Source organism: Emydura macquarii, unplaced genomic scaffold, assembly GCF_026122565.2.
Source record: "Emydura macquarii macquarii isolate MOO-44397 ecotype Brisbane River unplaced genomic scaffold, CSIRO-AGI_Emac_v2 contig_212, whole genome shotgun sequence".
NCBI lineage: Eukaryota > Metazoa > Chordata > Testudines > Chelidae > Emydura > Emydura macquarii.
In genome coordinates, this window is record NW_027130349.1 from 11040675 (window position 1) to 11067796 (window position 27122).

Sequence of the window (27122 nt, forward strand, 5' to 3'; positions counted from 1 at the left end):
CTACGCAGATCTGGTGAAGGAAGCCGTCTGAGCAAAATACAAGTTGGAACAGATTATTAAGCGGAATGGATAATGCATGTTGGTTATTTGAAATATGTTGGGAATTGGAGGTTAGATTGTTATGCCTAAAGGGTTTGAAGTGGGCAATTAAGGGTAATAGGCAGTGTAGTGTGTTACAAATTGTTGTAATGAGCCATAAAACCAGTGTCCCTGTTAAGTCCATGGTTTTTTGGTGTCAAGCAGAGTTATAAGTTTACGTTTCCAGGCTTGCCTTTTGAAGGTGTGGTACAGATGTCTTTGAGGACAAGTATTGTAATATCAGATATAGATAAGATCAGATATAGAGTGATTGCTTTGTGAAAAACTTTCGACCCTGGGTGCTGTGGTGTTTTTGTCTTCTATCACTCTCCTGTGTAAATTCATTCAAGAGCACAGTGACTGCTTGTGTAGCTTGAAAGCTTGTGACTTCCACCAACAGAAGTTGGTCCAATAAAAGATTAGGTTGAGACAAAGTAGTTGAGGTACACAAAGACATTATGAGGTAAAATATGAAAATGGGAATGACATAAAATTGCAACTCATGGTCTTTTTAAAAAAATTGACATTTATCAGAGACTACCTAGAACTTGTGCAGTCACAAGAACCTTGGCAGTTAGTGTTCTCTTTTTTCATTGATTTAACATATAATCTCCAAACAACATATAATCTCCAAAACACATATTGTTATACGTTTTAAGCATAAATTGTGATCCATTTTGCTGGATATTTAAAAAGTTGCTTGTATGTTTTTCTATATGTGTAATTAGATGTTATGCTTTAATTTTGCTTATATTATACCATTTAAATTATATCTTTTTGTCTGTTTAATGTACAGGTATTGCTAAATTATAACATAACATAGCTTTTGAACACTGATATTTTTGTTTGTTCAAGGAAACCTAAATTTTAAATTTGCCTTAATTAGCAAGAGTGTTGTATGCAAGATACGAAGTAATTCTTCCACTCTACTCTGTGCTGATAAGGCTTCAGATGGAATTTTGCATCCAGTTCTGGGCACCACATTTCAAGAAAGATGTGGACAAATGGGAGAGAGTCCAGAGGAGAGCAACTTAAATGATTAAAGGTCTAGAAAACATGACCTGTGAGGAAACACTAAAAAAAATGGGTTTGTTTAGTCTGGAGAAGAGAAGACTGAGGGGGGACATAATAGTTTTCAAGTACACAAAAGGTTGTTACAAGGAGGAGGGAGAAAAATTGTTCTCATTAACCTCTGAGGATAGGACACGAAGCAATGGGCTTAAATTGCAGCACGGGTGGTTTAGATTGGACATTCCTAACTGTCAGGGTAGTTGAGCACTGGAAGAAATTGCCTAGGGAGGTTGTGGAATCTCTGTCATTGGAGGTTTGTAAGAACAGGGTAGACAAACACCTGTCAGAAATGATCTACTTATTACGTAGTCCTGCCTTGAATACAGGGGACTGGACTAGATAATCTACTGAGGTCCCTTCCAGTCCTACACATCTATAATTCTATGACATGGAATTGTAAGTTCATAGTAAAGCGTTTGGTACAGCTGTCTGTTTTCTGCATGTGATCTTTCCCTAGTGGTCATTCCCCAAACTTCCAATTTTTTTACTCATATTTAGGGTCCAAGGCCCAAATCCTCAGACATTTAGGCCCCTACATTCCATTGAAATCAATGAGGGTGTGGGCTCAATTCTTTAGTCTTTATTCACTTTAAATTCAAGCTACTTATGCAAGTAATTCTGTTGACTGCAATAGGGATGATTCAACATAAAGGTTGCAGAATTGGACACCTTGTGTTCGAAATGGTAAATAACACCTGTTCTCCCTATAATCTACTCTAATTATATATCAGCATAAATTAAATCAACAACAAAGTAGTAATACAATTATGAAGGTATTAATGTGTGTGACATTCCCCTCTGCAATCTGGACTGGTATATCACTGTCATCCCAATCCCTCACTCCTGGAGCCCGTCTTGCCCTTCCCCTACTATGTGAACCGCCCACTCCTGGGTCAGTTCACTCACAGTCTGCTGCAGATAAGTGGCTCCTATTTTAGTGAGTGAGTGCTTTTGGCCAGCCACTCATGGGATTCTGCAATAGAATGACTCCCAACCGCTATCCCCAGTCCCAGATGCAACCATAGGGACTGCTGTCTTACAGAGTTCAGTGCTGCCCACTGGATTCTGCAAGATCATTAGTAAGTCAGTTTATCAAAAAAATTTATATGCACGAGTTCTGCCACTATAAATGAAGTCTCTATACACACTCAAACCAGATGCACTGCTTTAGATAAAACAAAACAAATACGTTTACTAAGTACAGAAAGATTTTAAGTAATTATAAGCCTGAATAATATGAGTCAGATTTGTTTTATTTCTTCCTGATCAATCTCAACCTAAGCTAAACTTAACATTTCAGTAACCTTTCAGTCTTTGATGTTATCTTACCACACAGGCTGGCTGAGTTGACTCCTTCACCCAGTTCTCCCCCCACCCCTCCTGCCAGGCAGTCTGTCAGTTGCTTGATGTTGCTTTGTAAATGGTTTGCAAGGAAGAGCTCCCAAGACAAATGCCTCTGGCTTTAACATGTTTCCTCGTCACCCCCTAGGCCCAGGTGATCGGCCTTCTCCAGCGTGGTTTCCTCTACTTGAGTCAAATGAGTGTCGCTTTATGTGAACTCTCCACTGTTTTGTGTTTGCCCGGATCTATTCAAGCCATGTGAGAGACACATTTGGGAATATTACATAGCAGAGTTTCATATCTATATATATGACATTGCAGGAAACATACTACCATAACAGTAATGTTCAGTATGTCCTGACATTCAAAAACACCTTGTGTGACATAGCTTGCATTAAACAATACACAGTTGTACTATAAGGGTGAACATGAATGTAACACAATCACACCATAAGGATGTACATGGGGTACCGTGTGTCACAATGTGATAATGGCCTCTCTTCCGAACATGGAAGTCTTCATTTTGTGTAATTTGTATGGTAAATGAATTAATCTGTCTGTTTTGCTTATACTAGAATATAAAATAGTACACATGTTTTGCCCCTCTTACTGTGATCCAGTAGATTGACCTGGTAACTAAAAATTCCCAGGGCTAGGAGCCAAAAATTCCTGAACATTAGTCTTGGTTCTTGCTTGCTCACTTGAGTCTAGATCTTGCAAATGGATCCACAACTGTGTACCCTCTGCCTGAGCAGTGCCCTGTTGACTTTGGGCTCTGCATAGGTGTAGGGGTGCTCCCAGTTGTATCCAATTGCAGGAACAAGCCTTTGGATGGTCATGGGAAAGTCATTTAGGCAGATTTTTTTAAATCAGTGGAAAACTTAGGCACCTACTGTAAATCTATACTTAGGAATCTTAAAAAAAACTCATGATTTTTTTCCAGGGGTGCTAAGTACCCATATGTGCCATTGACTTCATTGGGATTTATGGATAATCAGTATCTTTGGCGGGGATGCCACTTGATAGCAGAATGTGAGAAGAAACTGGCTAATACCATTGCAATAAGAATTCTGAAGCTTTGTGCTTCTCCATGCTGCCTGGAGGAGAGCAAAAGAGGACGTTAGCCACTCAAAGTCAGGCTTCAAGTACCTTGATGTGATGGGATCAGGAAACTTGCATAGCAACTGCCTGTAGTGTATATGTTCTGCAGGTAACTACTAACAACTTATTTTTTCATCTATAGATGTCAAAGCATCTTACAAAAGAGGCTACAAATCCCTATCCCCACTGTACACATGGGGTCACTGGGGCCAATATTTTCAAATGTGTGTGGCTAAAATTAGACACACAAGCTAACAGATGCTGTAGGCATCTAAATAAAAGAGACCTGATTATCTCATAATTTCCTCCAATGCTCTCCCCATCTGCAATGTGACCACAGTGTGACTGGAGAGTGTCATAACCAGCCATAAGGAAGAAGAGTTAGATAACAGGTGCTGTATGGTCATGTTCCTGTATTAAGATGGTATAAATTATAATGCAATATGCATTATATGTGCAATAAGTTCCCCTTGCAATTTTGAGGGATATCGATGTAGAGAAAATAGCAATGCTAGGGAAATAGCGCTGTGTTCACCTTGAACCTTAGTCTTGAATGAGAATTGACTACCATGCTTGCACTTTGCCAACTTCATGGAGTAATGCTATTATTAATAATAAGTGACGCTGTACAAAGCACAAATATCAAGATAGTCCTCACACAAAGCCTACAATCTAGAAGGCAGAGAAAAGAATGACTTGCAGGGAAACGCAGAGGAAGGCACTACCTTAGATTTTCCCTCTCCACCTCTTCTAGTATTTTTTATTTTCTTCTTATTTTATTTGTGTGGGTGGAAAAAAGGGTCAGAATGAAGAGCTGGGAGCTGGTCACACTGAGACAGGGAGGATGGCTCTGACTCTTCTCTTGCCTTCACCAATGTAAATCAGGAGTAACTGCTAAAATCAGTGGAGTTAGGTTGCTGTACATAACAGGAGAATCAAGCCCAGAGACTCAGAATAATGAAGCAACGTGTAAGGAAAAGGCTATTTGTCTAATACCTAATATGGGCCAATTGTGTATGTCTTCCATTTGAAGGGTGGTGGAAGAACATAAGACAGTATGTGTCAGCGGATGGTTACTCTTTCAAATTCTACAGTACACATAACTGTTAAACATCAACAACAGTTACTTATGTTGTAAGTAAATACGACATGTGAGTTTTAAGAAATGTTTAATAAATGTGGTGGTGGTGACTGGAGCCCATCAATTTATATAGGTTTGGGTTTACTAAACTAGAGCAGTAATGCAGTGGTACCATTCATATTAAAATGTATGACCACCTGGGGAGCTACAGAGTTGGTCAGATGTCGAAGACGTAAACGTTGTCCATGCTTAACCAGTGTTGTTATCACGAGCTGAGTATGGCAAATAGGTTGAGTGATATGATCTGATTCTCCTCTCATACAAGTATAAATCAGGAGTAATTCCCTTATAGTCAGTGGAGTTAAACTGGTGCATGAGCGAGGCCCTCTTCAGGGACCATCACCTTGCTGGGGTGAAGGGGCTCACATGTTCCAGTGATCCTCAGAGCTATGTTGTCAGGAGCTTCATGCTCCTGTTAGGGTCACCCAAAGCGAACAGGTCTGGGAGAGGTCCCAAACAAAGCACAATCTAAATCCCTCCAACCCCTTGCAAGTCCTCAACAGTGGATGAGGCAGAAGAGATACCTCTTGCATCTCAACGGCTGTGAAAGCAGGTGAAGGCTGATGCAAGTTGGAGATCTCCAGTCATCTCGGATCTTCCCCTGCCCCTGAATTCCAGTCCTCCAGCTGATCATGTGGTTGCTATAGGCATATCAGCCTTCCTTTGTTAAAAGAAATCACATTCAGGCTTCTACCACAGGAAATAAAATTCTCGTGGTAGAGATCATCCTCAAATCGAGGGATTGCCGCCAATGTGAGAGGAGAATCAGGCCCACAGACTTGGCGCCTTGGAAGAGACAAGCCTGGACTTCCACATCAGGCTGTAATCAGCTTCATGTGACAATACCTAAAGGCCTTGTAGTATCACAGAAGGAGATGTTACATCTGAGGGTATATCTATACTAGAAAGAAAAACACATGGCACCGAATCTGGTTTGCGAGGTTCGGGCCAAAGATAACAAATTAGACATTCCTGCTTAGTCTGAAACCTGGGCTTCGAGACTTTCTCCCTACACCAAATTTCAGAGTCTGGACTCTAGCCCGAGTGGGAATGTCTACACTGCTATGTTTAGCTCCCTAGTCTGAGCCCCATGAGCCCGAGTCAACTGATCAGGACTTGGAGACTGTGCCATGGATTTTTTTTTTCCAGTGTAGACATACCCTAAGACTGCAAAGACTGGAAAACTTGCAGTTTTCACTGAGGCACTTTGGGACTGGATAAACTATAATCCTCTCTAGGAACAGAATAATAAAATTAAAGAGAAAGAAAGAGTACATTAAGTTCTTGGTTTTTAAAATTGTGCCTGGCTCGCTACACTCGGAAAAGTTCAATTACTGAATCTTTGGCTTCCTGAGTTTGTTGCTACTGAATTTTCTTTACAGTCTTCTCATTCCAGAACAAATATTGTCAAACATTGTAAGCATAAATTATATTCCATTTAGCTGAATTTATAAAAAGTTACTTGTATGTTTTCTAGTTAAGAATCTTTACTTTAACTCCATTAATTCCCCCTTTGTTTGTGTAACTAGGCTGATATCTGGGAAGAGGCACTGTTTAACCTTTCCCTAAGCAATATTCTTGTTAGAAATAATTAAACAGGTTGTCCCGGAGGTGGATTGGGGAGACGGAACCCTTTATTGCCTGCTCGTTCCACCTCGCCGCCGCGAGTGAGTAACGAGGGGGTTACTTTACAATTCTTTTATCCATAACAGTATGTAAATGTATACATTTCCAGCAACTCCTCATAGACCCTTATTTGGTTACATTGACACCTATAAAATGAATATTAACAACTACATAATGAATATAATTATATCCGCCCCTGTTTGTTGTTTACAGGATTACGATACAGAGGTCAGGCACATCACCTGAAAACCTATACATTTTACACTAACATTCTTTGAAGTAAAGGCATGCCAGAGGGAGAAGGAAGATAATACTGTTTTCCCCACCAAAAAGCCTTGCACAGGAATGGCAATAGACTCATCCCCTGCGCAGATGGCCACGAAGGAAGGAAGGAAGAAGAGAGATAACATACTCTAACTAAAATTCACACCAATTAACAGAAACAAGATTTGCCCTTGCCTTGACCCCATTCCCTGTAATTTAGGCCTGATCACTTGTCCAGTTTTTAACTCTTTACTCTCCTACAATTCTCTCTTCCACAACTTCAGTGGGAGTAGGATCAGGCTTTTGTCTTCTTTCAGAGAAATACAGTGAAGCAAAGATCATCATGCTCCCCACCTTTGTCTTGCAAATTCAGTTGCCACTTTGGCATCTTGGAGCAGAATGTATATACTCATCAGGCCCTATTTAAGTATAGATCCATCATCTCAGTAATAAGTTCTTCTACAAACCAGATTAGATCAGTTCTCCTTTACTAGATGAACAAACAGACATTTCATTTATGTATTTGTTTACTTAGTAGAAGTCAAAGTGCTTATTCCACGTTCTCTATGCATTTTTACAAAATTAAAATATATGAAAGGTCAGACTCATATTACACATAATAAGTAATATTATAATAATGTTTGTTCATCCACAATAATAATGAAAGCAAACCTTAATGAAGTCCTGGGTTTAATCTGTCCATTTCCAACTCTCTCTCAACCAGAAAGAAGCTTAAGAAAAAGATTCAGAGTTTGAGAACTATTAATGTTCTGCCTCTCCTGTGCCTATAATTTAATTTTGATGATGACTGACATGTTTTCCTCCACTGTGGCTTGATTAGCATGTTTAAAACACGGGGCCACCATAGTTTCAACTGTAATTTTCACTTTTCTGAGTCTTTTCTCCATGTCCTGTGTGAAGACTGCAAATTGTCACTTTTAGTATTCTCTTCTTCTAAGAGGCTTCAAATGAGAGGACTGGCCTAGGCCCTGCTGTGTGCTCCCCCTCCCCTGGATATACCTCCGCACCCCTCTGGGGGGAATGCCCCATGGTTTAGAGACCACTGCATTACGTGATCAGAAATGTTTGTGCTGTCATTTGAAATCTGCAGTCAAGTGCATTGTTGTCCAACTCTGAAACTCACCCATGTGCTGATGTGCTGAAGAACAGCCCCTTTTCCATCAAAAAGATTAAGAGGGTGGGATCTTGTTCATTAAGAGGGTGGATTCTAGTTCATCCCCAAAGTTATATTTGAAAGAAATGAAATGGTGTGAATTTATAAGAGAGTCCAGAGGCAAGCATAACAAATGATGACAGGCTCGCAACCTAACCGCTATGAGCAGAAAGGTTAAGCGAATTTAACATGTGTACTCTAGAGTAAAAACAAAGGGCAGAGATGACTGTCTACAGAAATATAATTCATACCAGCTTGAGCAGCTTTGCTGGGAATCATTAGGATGGAGTGCCTGAGGGAGGGGAATGGAGTCAACTGTCCAGCTAATAGTGGCCCCAAGATGAGAGCTGGGTGACAACTGGCAGGAGGTTCTAGATCTGAGAGTCTAGAGACTGGGTTGGCTGAGCGTTTGAGACAGGGAAGTAGTTGAGGGTGGGCCATTCAGAGATTCTTAAACAGCAAAGTAGGTCCAATTCTTCTTGGTGTCACTGTTCATTAAGGTCAAGTTCACCTGTCCACGTATGTTGGCAGGCAGTTTAATCTGGAGTTGATGCATGTTATGCTCTAAGGATATTGGGGGCTTTTTAGTTTGACTGGGATGGTTGTTTCAACAGTTGGGGTTGTTAGGTGGGATGATGAGATAGATTTTCCAATTTGGGTTGCAATCAGTAGTTTTTGATATGTGCATAATCCTTATAGCCATATTGAGTTCAACCACTTCACTGGATTATTTGCTTCTGGGAATCAACCTGATTACCTAGATGTAAGTACTAGAATGGATGAGAAGGAAGAGTAACAGGTGTTAGAACTGTTATCTGCAGGCACTGCTTGGGGTTCGTACCTGAAGGATGAGCATTTGCTCTTGGCATGTAGAGTTAGGACAAGGAGTCATAAGCAGTGCCTCATGTATTCTGCAGCAATGGATGCCATCCATTGCTGTGAAATTGTGCTTCAGAATCTTTCATTTAAACACAAATGAAGTTTCTGACCCTTATGGTTGTGAAGATAATTTTTAAAATGTGAACTGATTCTACACCTAACCAGTATAGTCTTTCTGAGTCAGCGAAGAGCCTTAAACAATAGCTCTCACAGGTCTGAATGCCCCCATTCATCTCAATGCCTTGTTAACTCTGAAATCTAAAGATGCCAATTTCAAAGTCAACACTTTAGCTAGATATTTCTGCTAATGTGCTTATAACACATCACTAAGCAGTCATCCTCAGGTTCCAAAGCCACAACTGTCCCCTACCCTGCAGCCAAAACCTCCAGCTTCCCTCCCCCTTAAATGTAAAGCACTGCTATGCATTATTTATACAGAAATGTACAGCATAGCCAAAAGTGGGGGCATCAAAAAAACCAAACAACCTAAAAATAAAAACAGAACTTATTAAAATAAACAACACAGGGCTACATTATATTTTTCATTTTCATATTTAATTCATTAAAAAGCTTCTTTTAAAACAAATATTCTTGGCAGTTTTATTTATTTTCAGTCTCCTACACAAGAGGGCTATAGAAACCAGGGAACTTGCTGCACTCCTTAGATTCAGTTTCCCACGGTGTACACAGGGCCTGGATCATAAATAGTATTTTGAAAGAATTCTGTTCAGTTTGGTGTGTGTAGGGTGTTATGCTATGCTATTCTTGGTTAATTTAATTGAGTTGCAACTTAACGGTATATCTTCACTGCAGAGTTAACTCACGTTATTTACACTCAAGTTACTACGCCTGAGTTAGCTTAATTTGAATGAGAGCAGCCACACTGAAATAACTCTAATTGCTCTGTCCACACTGGCATTGCGCTCATTTGTGTTTTTTCCCTAAGGCTTCTGAGGGTACATCCCATGATTCTTAATGCTGCAGTATGTTGAGCCATGTTATGAGTTCGTTCACAGTGAATTGTGTGAGAACTTGTCTGTCGTTTCGGAGCACACAGGGAGGACTGTGGGAAAGCATTGGAGGACTGGAGGTAGTCAAGTGGAACTAGCCGGCATCCACACTGCAGCTAGCTCTGCTAGCAGCTGATGAGTTGTGCGCATTCAAGCGTTAGCCTATATCCCCGTGATGGGCTAGCTAATTCAAGTTGAAAAACACTCACGGTGAGGTATTTGTGTGAGAGACATTATTATAATGTGGCAACACCCAAGTTATAACTCAAGTTAACTTTTCAGTGAAGGCAAGCCCTTGTTTTTAATAAACTTAAGCAAAGTTGGATGTATCTTCTTTTGGCCAGGATATCGTAAAGAGAACAAGCATTAGTACTCATTTGTGAACAAAGACAAAACAGGAGATAATAAGCTTAAGATGGAACAAGATAAATTTAGGTTAAATAACTACATATACAGTTGAGCCAAGGGAAGTTGTGAAATCATTATAATTGGATATAGTCAAGGCTAAATTAAATCATGTCTAATAGTTGTGTGTTTAGAAATAAATACCTTCATCTTGCTTCAGGGGACTGGCATTGAATGATGTATCCAGAGTGATTCAGGACAAGTATGAAAGTCCCACATAAGTGTATCTTTCACTTGTTAGGGTAATTTAATAACTTTCAGTTACGTTTGAGTTTAAAGCGACATTGCCAACTAAAAATCATATACTGGGCCAGAGTGTGGCTAGCCCCCTGCATAGGCATCTAGTTTGGTGGTGGAGGTAAGGACAAAGGGAGTTCTGTGGTGAGGCAAGCATGCCCATCCCATTTGGGACAGGTAGGGGTCGCGATAGCCCCACAACTGTGTGTGTCTCAACCCCTTTAGCCTCAGGATGTACAGCTTAGTGGCCAAGTCAATGTGGCTGTTCTCTCTCTCAGAACTGTATGGCCTAATGGCCTGAGTCAATATGTCTGTCCCTTCCCTCCCCTCCCCTCAAGGTGGAATGGCCAAAGCCAGTAGGATGGCCCTGGTTTACGGGGGGTGTGGCCTAAGGGGCCAAAGCCAGTAGGATGGCCCTGGTTCACAGGGGTGTGTGGCCTGAGTCACCCAACTCTGTGGGATAATGTGGCCTATTGACACGTTGGGGAAGTGAGGCACCACCTAGGGGTGTGTGGCACCCAGAATAGGGAGGCTCAGGCCCTCCCTGCCCCTCTAAGCTCCAGCCCAGGGCCCTGGCAGTGGCTGGTGGGAGTATTTACCACAGAGTCAGCATTGCTCCTCCCAAAACACGCTGACCGGTTTCCCAGTTCTCTCACCATAATAATGTTTAAGTCCCCTGGGCTATCTCCTACCCTGTTTTCTTCAGCGGTGATCCACAATTCCCCAGGCCTCCAGGGTCCTCAGCTGGTGCAGCTCCTGACAGCTCAGTCCCTTCTCTGGGTCCATCCGACAGCCTGGAATCTGTCTGGGGCTCTGCGTGCCTTAGCTCTGGGTTCAGAGCCTGTCATAGCTCCCTGGAGAGAGCTGGCAGTCTGCATCCTCCCCCTTCAGCAGTCATACCCAGTCTCCAGCCACAGGGTAGAGTTAACCCTTGGTGAACCAGTGTGGGGCAAGCGTGTCCTGTTACAAGTTACCCCCTCTTTTCTTTTGCACATGGGCTGGTCACCCATTGATGAGTATGTTCCCTGCTCCTTCTAGTATTCTTGTGGGTATTAGGTAAGTGAAAGGAGATGGGGAGGAGAACATAGTGGGAAGAGTTGGGCAACAACCCTACCTTCCTACTCTCATTCTAGTTTGCATTTGAAAGAACATTTACACCCCTTTCAGGGGTGGGATAACTGTCATACCAGTGAGCACTGCCTCAGAATTCCTGGAAGAATTTGAGATAGACATGAATAATATTATAGTTGTTGATAAAACAGCGAGAGTTCTGTGGCACCTTAAAGACAAACAAATTTATTTGGGCATAAGCTTTCGTGGGCAAACCCACTTCGTCAAATGCATGAAGTGGAAATTTCAGTTTGGTAGGTATATATGCACATTCAAGGATGGGTGAGTTATATCATGGTGAGGAGGGCGAGCGTTAACGAGGTTAATACAGTCAGGTTGGATGAGGCCATTCACATCAGTTGATGAGAAGGTGTGAATGTCAAAAGAGGGAACGTTATTTTTTGTAGTGGGCAAGCCACTCCCAGTCTCTATTCAGGCCTAGTCTGATAGTGTCAAGATAGTTATTGATGTTTATAGTTACAGAGGGGTAGCCCGTGTTAGTCTATATACAGCAAAAACAACGAGAGTCCTGTAGCACTTTAAAGACTAACAAATTTAATTTCTGCAGGCATAAGTTTTTGTGGGCTGTAACCCACTTCAGTTGTCATCTGACGAAGTGGGTTACAGCCCACGAAAGCTTATGCCTGCAGAAATTAAATTTGTTAGTCTTTAAAGTGCTACAGGACTCTCGTTGTTTTTATTGATGTTTATGTTACTGTAGCACACAGAAGTCCCAATCCTAGTTGGAGCACCATTGTGATTGACACTGTACAAATACATATATAGACAAGGTCCCTGTCCAAGGGAGCTTACAGTCTAAGACCCCAATCCAGCAAACACTTATGCACTTGCTCAACTTTACATATGTGAGTAGTTCCATTGCAGTGAATAGGACTACCCATGTGTACAATTAAGCTTCTGCAATAGTGTTTGCAGGATAGGGCATAAAAAGACAAGTCGCATAAGAATTATATGTGGTGGGGGGTGGACGGAAAAAGAGTAGGAACTGAAAACTTAGAAAGGGGAACAAGAAGGATGTCATCTGCTTAGCCTGTGCGTGTTTTAGGAGCAAGAAATTCAATTAATAGTTAAAAGTAGATAGGAGACAAAAAACTATGAAAATGCTGCAAACATATTATGTAACTCTTTTCTTCTGTGAATATCGCTAATGCTTGATTCTGTTGTTCATTAAAATACATAACTATTAGCCTAATGAAAAAGGCATAATATACTGCACCTGTATCAGTCATTCTGGAGGATTCTATGGTGGAGAATAGCTCTTGTCCTTGTTCTTTGCCTTGGCATGAATCCTTTCTCATTTTAAACTTAGTTAAAAATAGAGCCGCAGAGATCCCCTCAGCCACCATGTAGTAATTTAATGGTCTATATCTCTGAGCTGGAAGGCCTGTGTAAGAGTTTTAGCTCAAGAACATCAATAGTGCACAGATTAAACGAATGGGAATGATAGAGCTTACCCTCCTCCAGAAGCGGTTTACCGTGCTATAAACCTTAATATCTGACGTTAGAGAGCATGTGCCACTCCTGGTATAATTTAGAATTGGGACAATTAAAAGATTTGAGGGAAGGCATGACCTATTTACATTCCTGTTGCCACAGATGTTTTTCTCCCCACGTGATTCTGGGATTGGCAAGTGTGTTTGTGCACACACACTGTATAGGTATGGAAGGGGGTTTTCAACTAACTGGGAATTCAATGTGCATGCACTAATAGACTTGGACATAAAACTTTCTGATGTGAAAACAGTTGATTATGTGGCTAAAAGTTGAAAAGTTCATGTTGCAAAGATTTATTGAAGGTATTAAAGGGGGAAAGAATCATTTTATTTCTTCAAAGGACTCTATTATAAAGACATCACACAGAAGTTCAGGCGCTTAAGTAGGTTTGCTATAATTTTGATGAAATAAACGATCAGCTAAGATAATGGCTAATTATTATGTACATTTCATTATAATTCATTAGGGGAAGGAAAATATTATGATGTTATCAGTTTCAGGAGATAGATAAACATCCTTGTGACCCTGGTCCCTTCTTAATTACCATGGAAATGAAAACAAATAGAACAGGCATTCATTTATGTAATTTAACATAACTATCCTAGTGAGGGATCATATTGATAGGCCCATGATGTCTGGAGCTGCATATTGCAATCTGTATCACCTTTCTGATATTGTATCTTGGTAAGCATGTTTCTTTTTTATTCTCCTGGATGAGATTTAGAGATATGATGGAGACATGTTTTGGCTTTTCACAGGATGAGCTGGATGAACTTAGGGCTGAAATGGAGGAGATGCGTGACAGTTATTTAGAGGAAGATGTTTATCAGCTGCAGGAACTCCGGAGAGAGCTGGACCGTGCAAACAAGAACTGTCGCATCCTGCAGTATCGTCTCAGGAAAGCAGAACAGAAAAGTTTGAAAGTTGCACAGACAGGCCAAGTGGATGGAGAGCTCATTAGAAGTTTGGAGCAAGATTTAAAGGTGGGTAAGGTACTTGTACAGAATATATTTGTAGCAGTAAGTGACACAATCTTAGACTCTTGTCAAAGTAATAGAAATAAAAGTAACAAAAAATAATTATTTGTATTTCTCAAAATGTCAGACACAGTTTCCTTATTTCTTGGCAGAAGGCAAATGTGCAACATAATGTCATAGAAAAAGGAACTTAATTAAATCAAAACAATATACACAAATTGAAATGAAAGGAACGCTATCGAATTACATTGATATCTTCTTCACCTTTGCCTTATCCTGTCAGTTGGGGTCGGTGGCTTTTGTTCATCTCCAAGCATTATTGTCAAGAGCATCTTCTGAACTGACACCAATCTCCTCCGTATCCTTCTTCAGCATCTCAAACTTCCTTTCTCTGGGTTTCCCTCATAGTCTTGTCCTGTGACTACTAGCTCTTGTTCTCTCTGGCCAGCGTATCTCAGATCTTGTCATCTGACGTGACACAGCCATCTCAGTCAATGCTCCCTCAGCTGCATCTGGCCAGAACACAGTAGCCTTTGCTCATTTTTCATGGCGAAGCAGTTGCATGCTGCTTCTGGTGGATGCCCTACCATTGTACTGATATACTCCCTGAAGATGAAGACCATAGAGCATGTGTGATTTGGAACAGCTTTTACAAAGCAGCTGGCCAGGTCTGATGTTCTTGATTTGAAATTGAAGTTCCCTCTCCTGTCTGCCACAGCTAATCACCCGCATCCTCCCAGAGCAATGTGGTTATAAGGTGCCAGACACGCACCTTTCACACCCCCACTTCTAATTAAGAACACCTCTGCTATCAGTAGGCAAGTGGTGGTTGTTTAGCAGTTGGAGGCTTTATATTGTGCCTGCTGTATGAGACATTTTCTAGGGAGAGAGAGATCATCCTCAAACCTACCTCAGCCACAATAGCTCTTTTGGAGTTACATTCATATATTCTTTGTAAAAATGATTTTCTTTCCTGGGTTACCAAAAATCTTAGATTATTGTAACAAAATGTAATATATTTTAATCACTTATGCTGTTTCTTTCCTTTTTTTTTTTTTAGTATTTCACTTAACTTGGAAAACTGAAAATAGATTAGTCAAAATCACTGTTCATTTTAGTGAGTTTCACTTCATGGTGATCATACATTAGCAATATGGTACAATGTTTGGGTTGCAAACACTGTCAAAAAATTCCATTCCTATAAAAATAAACAGTTTATATTGAAATAATACATTTTATGGAAATGTTTCCATTTATGCTAAGCTTTGTAAAAATAGCATACAGTTATTCTACAGGGAGTGCTAATCGCTTTGGAACTAGAATTTGCAAAACAAAAAGCTGCCTGCAACTGTTGTTGTATTGCAGTTCAAAATCAGCTTCACTTTTTTAAATGTGTTTGAGGGAAATACTCATTCTGGCCCATGTTAAGTTGCACATAGCAAACCTGCATAATCTTCTTTGTTTTTTGGCTTTCTTATCACTTTTATCTAGTACTGACTGCTGGTGATGTAATAAGAAATGATAGATGAGGCTGCACAGCTGCTGTTTTGATCAAAACTCTGATTTGTCAATTTTAACAGCAGTATAACTCCTGCATTTTTATTATTTATTGTTTTTGTGCTATCCCTGCAGTTTTCTGAGCTTGATGTATCGAGGGAAATACTTTGATCACTCTAAATTTCCCATCCTGATTTTCTCCGTTGGAAACATGAATGTAAATTTTCCTATGGTCTGAGTATTCAAAACTGGGCATAATAATTTAAAGTGAAGATCCCTCGATTATGTCTATGTACTGCATGTTCAGGTAATACAGCCTGTTAGAATTCTTATGTGGTGTTTGTGCTTATCTAACCAGGTAGCCAAGGATGTATCTGTCAGACTGCACCATGAACTGGAGAATGTGGAGGAGAAACGTGTCAGAGCAGAAGATGAGAATGAAATCCTTCGACAGCAGATCATTGAGATGGAAATATCCAAACAAGCATTACAAAACGAGCTGGACAGGTTGAAAGAGGTAAGTGCTAGCCAGGAAAATCATGCAGAACCATGTTCTTGGTTTAAATGGAAAGCTTGTTATCAAAATAATCTTCGACTATTTCTTGAACAAGGAGTGCCTGCTGCCACTGGAGCTGCTGATACAACTGGCACTGATAATCATCTGCAAATCTTTTTACATGCCCAGTAGTGTTCATCATTTAGAAACCATTGAGAAGCAATCAACTACTTTTTATCCAGTGCCCATCACAGTGCGTATATCCCATTTTATACACTACGGACTAGATCCTGCTTGCCTCAGGTTTTACTCCGGCAAAACTCCCATTGACTTCAATGTGATAATGTAAGATCTGGGAATTTTGCTTATGTTAGGATTGAGTAAATCCTGTAAGATTTGTCCCTGAAAGGTTAATTCAGATTTACAGAGTTAAATCTTGGCTTACCTTACCTGCTGACATCAAAATAACTACTGGAATGTGTAAAGGAGGATGGAATTGGTCTGTAATGCACAAAAACCATTGTGCTGAGAAACAGAAATGTGTGTTAGGAAAAAGAATAATTTCTATTGTACTTGATGCAAATATTCATAATGGATGAAATGATGATTCTTAGAAGGAAGTGAGGTGAGGAATGGGGGACACAATAAAGGAAGATGGAAAACCAAATGCAGCCCATACCCTGATCTATAGCAGCATCACTTTTCTTGTCGCAGTACAGCATGTTGGCAGTCCACTGTCTCTGGTCATTCTTAAAGTAGGTTGAGATAGAACATTTAAACATAATGAGGTAAGGCATTTATCCTCTGAGCTGTGGACAGATTTAGAGAGCTGGTGTAATTATGTGTTTATTTTAATCTTTCAAATAGTGTTTGTGAGTCAACTGGCACAAAGACTGATACATTTGTATAAGGTTGACAGAACAATATTTAATTTCTGTGTGCATTTTGATTAGGAGGAGAGTGAGTTCAGTGCAAGAATTTTGGAGCTTACTCTACATAAAGTGGCAGACCCTCAGCTGGTGTAAACTTCAGTGGAGCTATGTCAATTTATACCAGCTGAGGATCTGCCCCAAAAGGACAATCTGGCTGATGTCTTAGTTATAGAAGGGTTTATTTGTTTTGTTTTTTACTTTAAGCTATTTGCAGATGCAATGTTTATAGGGCATCATAATTTGCTAAAAGACATTGCAGTCCTGTCTGGCGATGTGTAGGATGAAGTATTTTGAGAACCAAGGTATGACTGATCAGAGCAATGGGAGACCAAATGGTCCAACAAAGGAAAATTGGTCGTTGTAATGAAAAACCTGGAGAACTACTAGGAAAAGAATAAAACTACAAGATTCAATCAAGCTGAGCCCCAGTGAGGGGAATAATAGGGCATAAGCCCTGAGCCAGTTATTCAAAATGTACTAAATATTTGTATGTATTGAGTGCTGGAGGTTCACCTGCCAGTGAAAATGTAGAAGACGCAGTTCCTGCCCTAAAAAGCTTACAACCAAATAACTGGAAAATGCCATTTCTCCTCAGCATTATTTGATGCAGACAAAGCCGTAAAAGAATATAGTGTAGACATGCTGGTGGGAAAGTTAGTCCACTGTTGACCAGGACAAAAGCCAGTCTAAAGGCTGTTCTTCTACATACTGCAAGGTGTGAGGATAGCCCCAGGAACAGGAAGCTGTACAACTATCTCTGTCCTCTTTTTAAGAAATAAATAAGCAAGGCTTCTGTTCAGAGTGCTGTGATCCACCATGCCAAGTTTAAATGTTTTAATCTGGAAGGAGGGAAGAAGAGTGTGTTTTCCTGCACGAGATGAGGACAGTAGTGCATACTGAGAGACAAAGTCTAGTCCTTTCTACATGGGCCTAGCTGGCCCTTAACCAGAGCACTGATGAACATTAGCTGTGCAGATGGGAGGGAGATAGGATTTGGAGACCCTGCACTGCATTCCACAGAGCTCTGCATTGTAAGCATGCAACCATGTGCAGAGGGAGAGGAGGAGTGGCAAACTGGGGTGTTGGGGAAGGGGAAAACAATGTACAATTATGTAGGATAGAATGGGCGTGCACTGTCTGTGCGGACCGTTGCAGCAGGAGGTTGCAGTAGTAGCTGTAATGTGTCTCTGTGACTACTATGCAAGATGGGAAGTAGGATTACTCCTTCCTCCTCTGGCAGGGTTTCCAATGCGTAGCCTGGCCCTTGTGCCCGTGTACTGGGATCTAGGATTTGGCCCTAGTGGTTGAATAGTAGTCAATAAAAGAATGTTGAAGTTGCAAATTCCAGCTCTCCTAAATTAGGAAATGCCAGTTGTTAGGTTGCCCTTGCAACCATAATTTGGCCCCCCCTGGTGCATGAACATTATGATACAGTCTTTTAAGTGACATGATTATATACTGTTTTTTCCACAGGACCCTTGCCCTATGCTGTTAACAGAATGCATGGTGCTCACTGAGTGCATAGTTATTTAATATACAAAAATTTGATTAGGGTTCTTCTGTCTAGCACAGTGGCTCTCAACCTTTCCAAACTACTGTACCCCTTTCAGGAGTCTGATTAGTCTTTTGTACCCCCAAGTTTTACTTCACTTAAAAACTACTTGCTTACAAAATCTGACATAACAATGCAGAAGTGTCATAGCACTCTAGTACTGAAAAATTGCTTATTCTCATTTTTACAGTATAATTATAAAATCAGTCAATTGAATATAAATATTGTACTTACATTTCAGTGCATAGTATATACAGCAGTATAAATAAGTCATTGTGTGTATGAAATTTTAGTTTGTACTGACTTCACTAGGGCTTTTTAGGTAGCCTGTTGTAAATCTAAGCAAATATCTAGATGAGTTGATCTATCCCCTGGAAGACCTCTGTGTATCCCAAGGGGTACGTGTCCCCCTGGATGAGAACCACTGCTCTAGCAGATGAAGATATAACAAGATCCAATGTCTGGAAGCTGAAGCTAGACAAATTCAGACTGGAAATAAGGTGAAAAATTTTAACAGTGACGGTAATTAATTATTGGAGCAATTTACCAATGATCGAGGTGGATTCTCCATCAGTGGCAATTGTTAAATCAATATTGGATGTTTTTCTAAAAGATATGCACTAGTTCGAACAGGAATTAATTCAGGGAAGTCTCATGGCCTGTGTTATACAGAAAGTCAGACTAGATGATCACAGTGGTCCCTTCTGGCTTTATATTCTATGAATTTCTCTTTATCCTTATCATTCAACATGTGGCTCCATGCATTATTTACTGCACACCATCCAGATGTTACTGAAGAGAGTTATTAATTTCCTCATGTTTTTTTTTAAGGTGCTCTCATCATAGTATTGAAGTGCTTCACAAACTGTAATGAATTTATCTTCACAATGCCCTTGTGAGATGAGGTGTTGTTATCCAAGTTTTACAAATGGGGAACTGATGCACAGAGAGGTTAAGACCAAAACTGTCATAAGTATCAACTAATTTTGGATCCTCTGTCTGAGATAGAATCATAGAATATTAGAGTTGGAAGGGACCTCAGGAGGTCATCTAGTCCAACCCCCTGCTCAAAGCAGGACTAACCTCAGCTATATCATCCCAACCAGGGCTTTGTCAAGCCTCAGCTTAAAAACCTCTAAGGATGGAGATTCCACCACCTCCCTAGGTAACCCATTCCAGTGCTTCACCACCCTCCTAGTAAAAAACTTTTTCCTAATGTCCAACCTAGACCTCCCCCTGCAACTTGAGACCGTTGCTCCTTGTTCTGTCATCTGCCACCACCAAGAACAGCCTAGCCCCATCCTCCCTGGAACCCCTTTCAGGTAGTTAAAGGCCGCTATCAAATCCCCCCTCACTCTTCTCTTTTGCAGACTAAACAAGCCCAGTTCCCTCAGCCTCTCCTCGTAAGTCCTGTGCTCCAGCCCCCTAATCATTTTGGTTGCCCTCCGCTGCACTCTCTCTAACTTGTCCACATCCTTTTTGTAGTGGGGGGGCCCAAAACTGGACACAATATTCTAAATGCGGCCTCACCAATGCCGAATAGAGGGGAATAATCACTTCCCGTGACCTGCTGGCAATGCCCCTCCTAATGCAGCCCAATATGCCATTAGCCTTCTTGACAACCAGGGCACACTGCTGACTCATATCCAGCTTCTTATCCACTGTTACCCCCAGGTCCTTTTGTGCAGAGCTGCTGCCCAGCTCGTCGGTCCCCAGTCTATAGCTGTGCATGGGATTCTTCCTTCCTAAGTGGAGGACTCTGCACTTGTCCTTGTTGAACCTCATTAGATTTCTTTTGGCCCAATCCTCCAGTTTGTTTAGGTCACTCTGTATCCTATCCCTACCCTCCAGGGTATCTACCACTCCCCCAGCTTAGTGTCGTCCGCAAACTTGCTGAGGGTGCAATCTACTCCATCCTCCAGATCATTAATAAAGATGTTGAACAAAACCGGCCCCAGGACCGACCCCTGGGGAACTCTGCTTGTGACTGGTTGACAGCTAGACATGGAGCCATTGATCACTACTCGTTGAGCCCTATGCTCTAGCCAGTTCTCTATCCATTTTATAGTCCATTCATCCAACCCATACTTCTTTAACTTGCTGATAAGAATACTGTGAGAGACAGTATCAAAAGCCTTGCTAAAGTCAAGGTATATCACATCCACCGCCTTCCCTACATCCACAGAGCCAGTCACCTCATCATAGAAAGCAATCAGGTTGGTCAGGCATGATTTTCCCTTGGTGAATCCATGTTGACTATTCCTGATCACCTTCCTCTCTTCCAAGTGCCTTAAAATGGATTCCTTAAGGACCTGCTCCATGATTTTTCCAGGGATTGAGGTGAGGCTGACCGGTCTGTAGTTCCCTGGATCCTCTTTCCTTCCTTTTTTGAAGATGGGCACTATATTTGCTTTTTTCCAGTCCTCAGGGACCTCCCCTGTTGCCACGAGCTTTCAAAAATAATAGCCAATGGCTCTGAAATCACCTCAGCCAACTCCCTCAGCACCCTCGGGTGCATTGCATCCGGCCCCATGGACTTGTGAATGTCCAATCCTTCTAAATAGTCTTGGACCCGTTCCTTCAGCACTGCGGGATGTTCGCCTCCTTCCCATTCTGTGCCACCCAGTGCAGCAGTCTGGGAGCTGATCTTGTCTGTGAAGACAGAGGCAAAAAGGGCATTGAGTACCTCAGCTTTCTCCACATTCTCCGTCACTAGGTCGCCTCCCTCATTCTCTAAGGGGCCCACACTTTCTCTAATCTTCCTCTTGTTGGCAACATGCCTGTAGAAACCCTTCTTGTTCCCCTTCACGTCCCTTGCTAGCTGCAACTCCAATTGTGCTTTGGCCTTCCTGATTTCATTCCTGCACGTTCGTAGTCATCTGACCAAGCTTCCACTTCTTGTAAGCTTCTTTTTTGTGTTTAAGTTCGCCAAGGACATCTTTGTTAAGCCAAGCTGGACGCCTACCATATTTGCTATTCTTTCTGCACATCGGGATGGTTTGCTCTTGTGCCCTCAATAAGGTCTCTTTAAAAAACAGCCAGTTCTCTTGGGTTCCTTTCCCCCTCATATTAGCCTCCCAGGGAATCCTGCCCATCAGCTCCCTGAGGGAGTCAAAGTCCGCTTTTCTGAAGTTCATGGTCCGTATCCTGCTGCTCTCCTTCCTTCCTTTCGTCAGGATCCTGAACTCGACCATCTCATGGTCACTGCTGCCTAGGTTGCCACCCACTTGTACTTCCCCTACCAAATCTTCCCTGTTTGTGAGCAGCAGGTCAAGAAAAGCACGGCCCCTAGTTGGTTGCTCCAGCACTTGCACCAGGAAATTGTCTGCAACACTCTCCAAAAACTTCCTTGATTGTTTGTGCTCTGCTGTATTGCTCTTCCAGCAGATGTCAGGGTGATTGAAGTCTCCCATTAGAATCAGGCCCTGTGAACTGGAAACTTTCCCTAGTTGAGTAAAGAAAGATGCCTGGGACTTAATTGTTTCAGAATACTTAGCATTTTATAGAACTGTATATATTCAGAGGAGAGCTCCCACTGACTTGAGCTGCAGCTGAGAGTTGCACTTCTGCCAATCAGACCCCAGTTGTCTCAAAAAATTGAGGAACAAACGGTGGCCACCTGTGAAAACGTTAGTTTATATGATTTGCCCAGCATCATATAGAAACTCTGTGGCAGAGGTGGGGATAAAATTCTGTTTTCCAGGGCAACATTCAGTTTTCCAGGGCAGCATTCAACTGCCTTAACCATGAAACCCTCTATTCTCTTCCTGTTATTCCCTGCCTCATTCACTACACATCTTCCAACTTCTGCAGCAAATGAAGTAGGGATCCTACAGACAACAGTCTCCTTCACTACACAACCCTGATTCATCCTCAGAGTGGGTGCATCCTGTGGACTGAATGAGACAGAGATCCTGTGAGAGGAATAGAATGTGATCATGTAATTAAAGACTGCATCATATGTGCTCACAAGGAGGTCGAATTAAGGTTGCACAGGCAACCTCTAATTTAGGCATTTCCTAACCTTTGGGTACTTGACTTTGCAACCTTTATGTTCTTTTAATATTTTTGTGTGTGTAATTTTTAAGATTTTTTTTTTTTTTTTTTTTTTTAAGTTTACAAATTGAGAACACGAATTCCATTGTCTGGAACCATAATGACCCGCCTATCCTCCATGGGTCCACATCAGTGTTGGAATCTTTAGAACCTTATTCTTGGAAATGACTGAACCATTTTAGCTGTAACTAAATAAATAAAATAACTCAGCCTGAGACAGTCACTCATCATGGAAAATTTCAGCCAGAGTGATTTCAGTTTGGCAAAATTACAAGCAGTGAAAACAGGTCCTTATAATGGAAAGCATCAGGCAACCTTAGCTATAAGTGACACTGCCTGTGCTGCATACAATAATCCATTCTCTAAACATCAGTGGCTGCTTAGAAATGGCAGGAATTATTCCTGCTCCATGTTGCACAAAAGTATTGAAAATGCATAGAACCTGCTTCTTTTCCCTGAGAGGAGAATAGCCTACGTCTCTTATTTGCAGCTGCTAAATGTATATTTTGATGTATTCTTTGTGCTTGGAGTTTTCAGCCAGCAAAGAGAAAAAGGCAGACAGTGACATGGCAGGGTTCAAGCTGCTTGAAAAGGGCAGCCCTACTGAAAAAGACAAAGAATGGGGAGGATTAAGAATGGGGTAGCAGCTGCAGAAAGATTTGACATGAATGTTATAAAACAGTTTAGCAAGAAATGAATGAGATTGTGTAACCGGGGAGAAAGGGGGATTTATTTTCTGTGGAACAGCCGTATTGAGCAGCTGATAACCTTCCTCTGTTGTTGTTGAAAGCATAAGGGCCAGTGGGAGAGCAATCCGAGATTCATTTTCTCTGTCATTGGAAGCTGTGACATAACTGCTTTCTCCTAGTTCCCCCTGTCCTGCACAGGCTCTCTAACTCTATCAAAGATAAAATCATTTGCATTTAGAATCCTTCCAGTTGAGTTAAAACCCGCTTTCCCTCAGCAAGCATGAATGGTGGTTCTCTAGGCTTGTTTATTCAGGAAATCGCTTCCAGTTATTGGAAGGCCTTTATTGTATCTCTGGAAGGAAGGGATAGGTAGAATGGGAAAGCAAGAGAGCGAGAGGAAACGTCCTGTTCATTTTCATCTGAGGAGATAGAGAAATGAAAGTCCAGGCACCAGTAGTACTCTCATTAGGATGCATGAATTTAGAGGAAAACAAAGCATACTGTAAATGAGGTTCCTCAGGTTAGCTGCAAACTCTTTAGGACAATTGGTGTCTCCTACCTCTCTTTAATTTGAAGGACTATTTGGTAATAGAGATGCTCTCATGTACCCCTCCCAGTCATCAACCCCCTTCTCTCCTCCCCTTCCCCCCAGTGCTTGGCTCTTGGAAAGTTTCTTACTACAAAGTACTATATAGGGCTTGAACAACCACAGTTTAAGAACTGCTACTTTAAAGTAAAAGTTAATTTCTGTTGTGGTTGAAATCTTGTTCTGTTTAATAAAATGGAAGGCTGCATTAAGACACTATTAAAAATGATAAAAATAGAAGTGATGGGTCACGGAACTGGCTTTATCACATACCGTTCAGAGCCAGATTCCAACCTGAGATACATTGCATAACTCCCATTGAAGTCAGTGGAAATAGAAAGGATGTATCTGAGGGAAGAATTTAGCTTTATTTAGATGATATGATAAAACAAGATGAAGGTTACTTTTCAGGGCAGTGCACAGGGAGTTATCCTCAGGGTCCAGACCAGCTGCTGGCTGCTCCTTGACTAACTATGCTGCTAGGCAACAAATGAGCCCAGCTCCTCTGATAGAGTGGCCACAGGCCCTGATTGGCTGCTGGCTTAGCAGCCCGGTTTATAAGCTTGGCCCCCACAGCAGATCAGTGGCTCCTTAATGTATACCATGCCCACAGCTGCATTTGCCCTTGTTTCAGTCCCTGCTCCCTTTATACTTCTGGCTTCAGGCCCTGGCTCTGCCTCATGACTCTGGCTGACCCTCTGGTTCTGGCATTCAGTTTTGGTCTGCTCTCTGCTGTAAATACACAAGGTAAAGGGTAAAGATGGATCAGGCCTCAACTCTTTTGTCATAGTTGGTAGAATTCTCTACTGTATTATTTAGAGAAAACATATCCTATAATCTATTCACTAAGGCTCTATGTTTATATGGTTACAGGAGTGCTTGATATTTTTCAGTCACTTCTCTACGGACGCTATCTTACCCACCAGGGTGGATTCTGAAAGCTTCTTGATTCTTAGCATCTAAAGCAATTTTTTCATGCACCTTTTGTTTCTGTTAGGTAGCATCAGATTTGAACTGCAGAAATTGGTTGGACACCAGTGCAAGAAGAAGGGAGAGAGAAACTGTAAAGTACAGAGTCAAGTAACATTTAAAAAGAATAGCAAAGTCATCCTGTTGATGTGGTAACCCTACTTAGGGGTTATCAACCGTGAGAGCAATAGTAGTGCAGCCTTCTGCAATGATTACTGAAGAAATTGAGAGGCAAAATGTTCTCCTATAGTGCAGTTTTTTTCCTTTGAGTGAGAAAATGAACTACCAGACTCAAAAATCAGTCAGTAAATAACTTCTGATCATGCACATCACTACAGTCCAGGTTTGGCAGCCATCATTTGACTGTGTTTACAAGCCCCAGCGTCACCATTTGAGTATAATGTTCTGGGAATGATTAATTAACAATGCCTCTGCTGATCACAGTCCTGATTTTTAAAACATGCCTGCAAACCTAATCCGATGGTACACAAACTGAGCAAAGCCTCCAAAAGAACACGGTCTTCCTTTAAATCAGACTGTCCACAGCCTCACTCCTAAAGACTTTTATAGACCTCAGTTGACCTTTACATGTAGATAATGTTACCGTTTTGGATGATGGCATTCACAGTGGGAAAGTGATCTACTGTAGCTGCAGATTTGCCCAAATGCCAGTTAGTTATAATGAAACCTGCCTAATAAATTAACTGAGATTTTGCAGATTGTAGGCACTTTTGTTTTTAAATATTTTTAAGCCTTTTGGCATGAAAACTAGTGTAGAGCTAACCTTCTGAAAGTTCACAGCATGCATCCATTTCCCCTTCTTCCATCGCACTGCCAAATGTTCCATGTCATATGTGCTGCTGTACTTGGCCACAATAGTGCAAGCTGTGGTCATGCATCACCCTGAATTTACAGTCTTTTATTGTGAAATTTCTTTGGGGTTAACTCCTGTGATTGGGGCTTAACCCCCATCACCTGCAAGGCTAGTGAATGCCCCCAGTTAGTCATGTTCTGCACCTGGAAAGGTGAGTAGCTAATTGGCTCCTGGCCAGAGCAGGTGGAGATAAACCATTATAAGTAGACTGTAAAAGGTCAGCTGAGGGGGAGATTACAGGGGAGACAGGTCTCTGAGAAAAGCCCAGGGTTAGGGTAACAGACAGAAATAACAGGGATCCCATGCAACAATGGCAGCGCGGGCTCCTGCCAGGGAAATCTCAAAATAGGGATTTTGCAAGTAGAAAAGGAGGACTTCTGTAGTCCAAGGGGGCCAAAGAATTATCCAAATTCATTTGGACTTGTTGGTGATACCCCAGAGGGGGTTTGAACTTTGTGATGTGGCCAGAGGCTGAGCACAGAAGATCAGGAGTCAGTGGCAGGCAGCCAGCAGAAGGCACTGAAGTTGAAAGATAGTGGCAACCTCCTGCACTGATGCAAGGAGACACTTGAAGGGTGAGTGAACCCTACCACATATTGGTACCAGTGTGGGATTGGGGGGGGACGCATCTCTGAGGAAGGAGGAAGATACCAACAACCTTTAAAAGTGAGGGGCAGACGAAAAGACTCTCTCTTTTTTTTCCCCCCCTTGGGGGAACATAGAGAATGTAGTCCATGTGCTGGTAGTCCAGCATGAGCAGACGTGTGCTCTTTGTTGCACCAATTACAAGGGCAGCAACAACAGCAGGAGGCTCAACAGGCTCAGCAAGAATGGTTCCTGCCATGCCTAGAGAAATGGCCCTCAGGCACCTTGGAAGAAGAAAATTCTTCCAGACCAATACCGGGACTAGTACAATTGGGCCCAGCTGATCACCCGAGGCATTTTGCTGAAATGGGCAGCGACTGCAGCAGGATGGGCCAAATCCTCTTGGGCAGCTCGAGTGGCCCTGTTCCTCTCAGGAGAAGCTCAAGTGGCCTACCAGGCTTTGTCCAATGAGCAGGCACAGTCCTGTGAAACTGTAAAAGAAGCCATTCTGCATAGTCTGGGACTGACCCTTGAAGCATACCAACACCAGTTTAGGACAGAGCCTGTCCCCTGGGAGGGTGTGCTCTAGAGTGGCAGCACAGTGTTTATTGGATCTGACAACACAAACTCTTCAGGTGGTGCACCTTGTGATTTTAGAACAATCCCTAAGGGTCTGCCTGCTGGATCCCAAAGCTGGGTCTGGAGGTTTCGACCAACTGCTACTGATGAGGCTGTGGAGAGGGTGGAGGACTACATTGAAAGCGGATAATACCACACCATCTGATCAGTGGGTTAGTTCAAGGGGACTATTCCGAGGGAAGCAAGGTGACAGAGAACCCTGACCCTGGGATGGCTAGAGCACATACCGGGGAGAGAAGTTCTTAGGCAGTCTGGTACCTAAGAAACTGGAAGAGGTAGTGGTTCCTTAGTCATCATCAGGTACCTAGGACAGGTCTG

The 27122-nt window shown here is 41.9% G+C and overlaps 1 protein-coding gene across 2 annotated transcripts in view; it reads left to right on the top strand.

The window, feature by feature from the left end:
* MTCL1 (microtubule crosslinking factor 1) overlaps positions 1–27122 on the top strand; it is a 166531-nt gene that overhangs the window by 7001 nt on the left and 132408 nt on the right. For both annotated transcript variants that reach the window (XM_067547669.1, XM_067547674.1), the window contains exons 2-3: positions 13711–13935; positions 15785–15943. In XM_067547669.1, coding sequence (XP_067403770.1) covers positions 13711–13935; positions 15785–15943 — 384 coding nt within the window. The remainder of the gene's footprint in view (positions 1–13710; positions 13936–15784; positions 15944–27122) is intronic.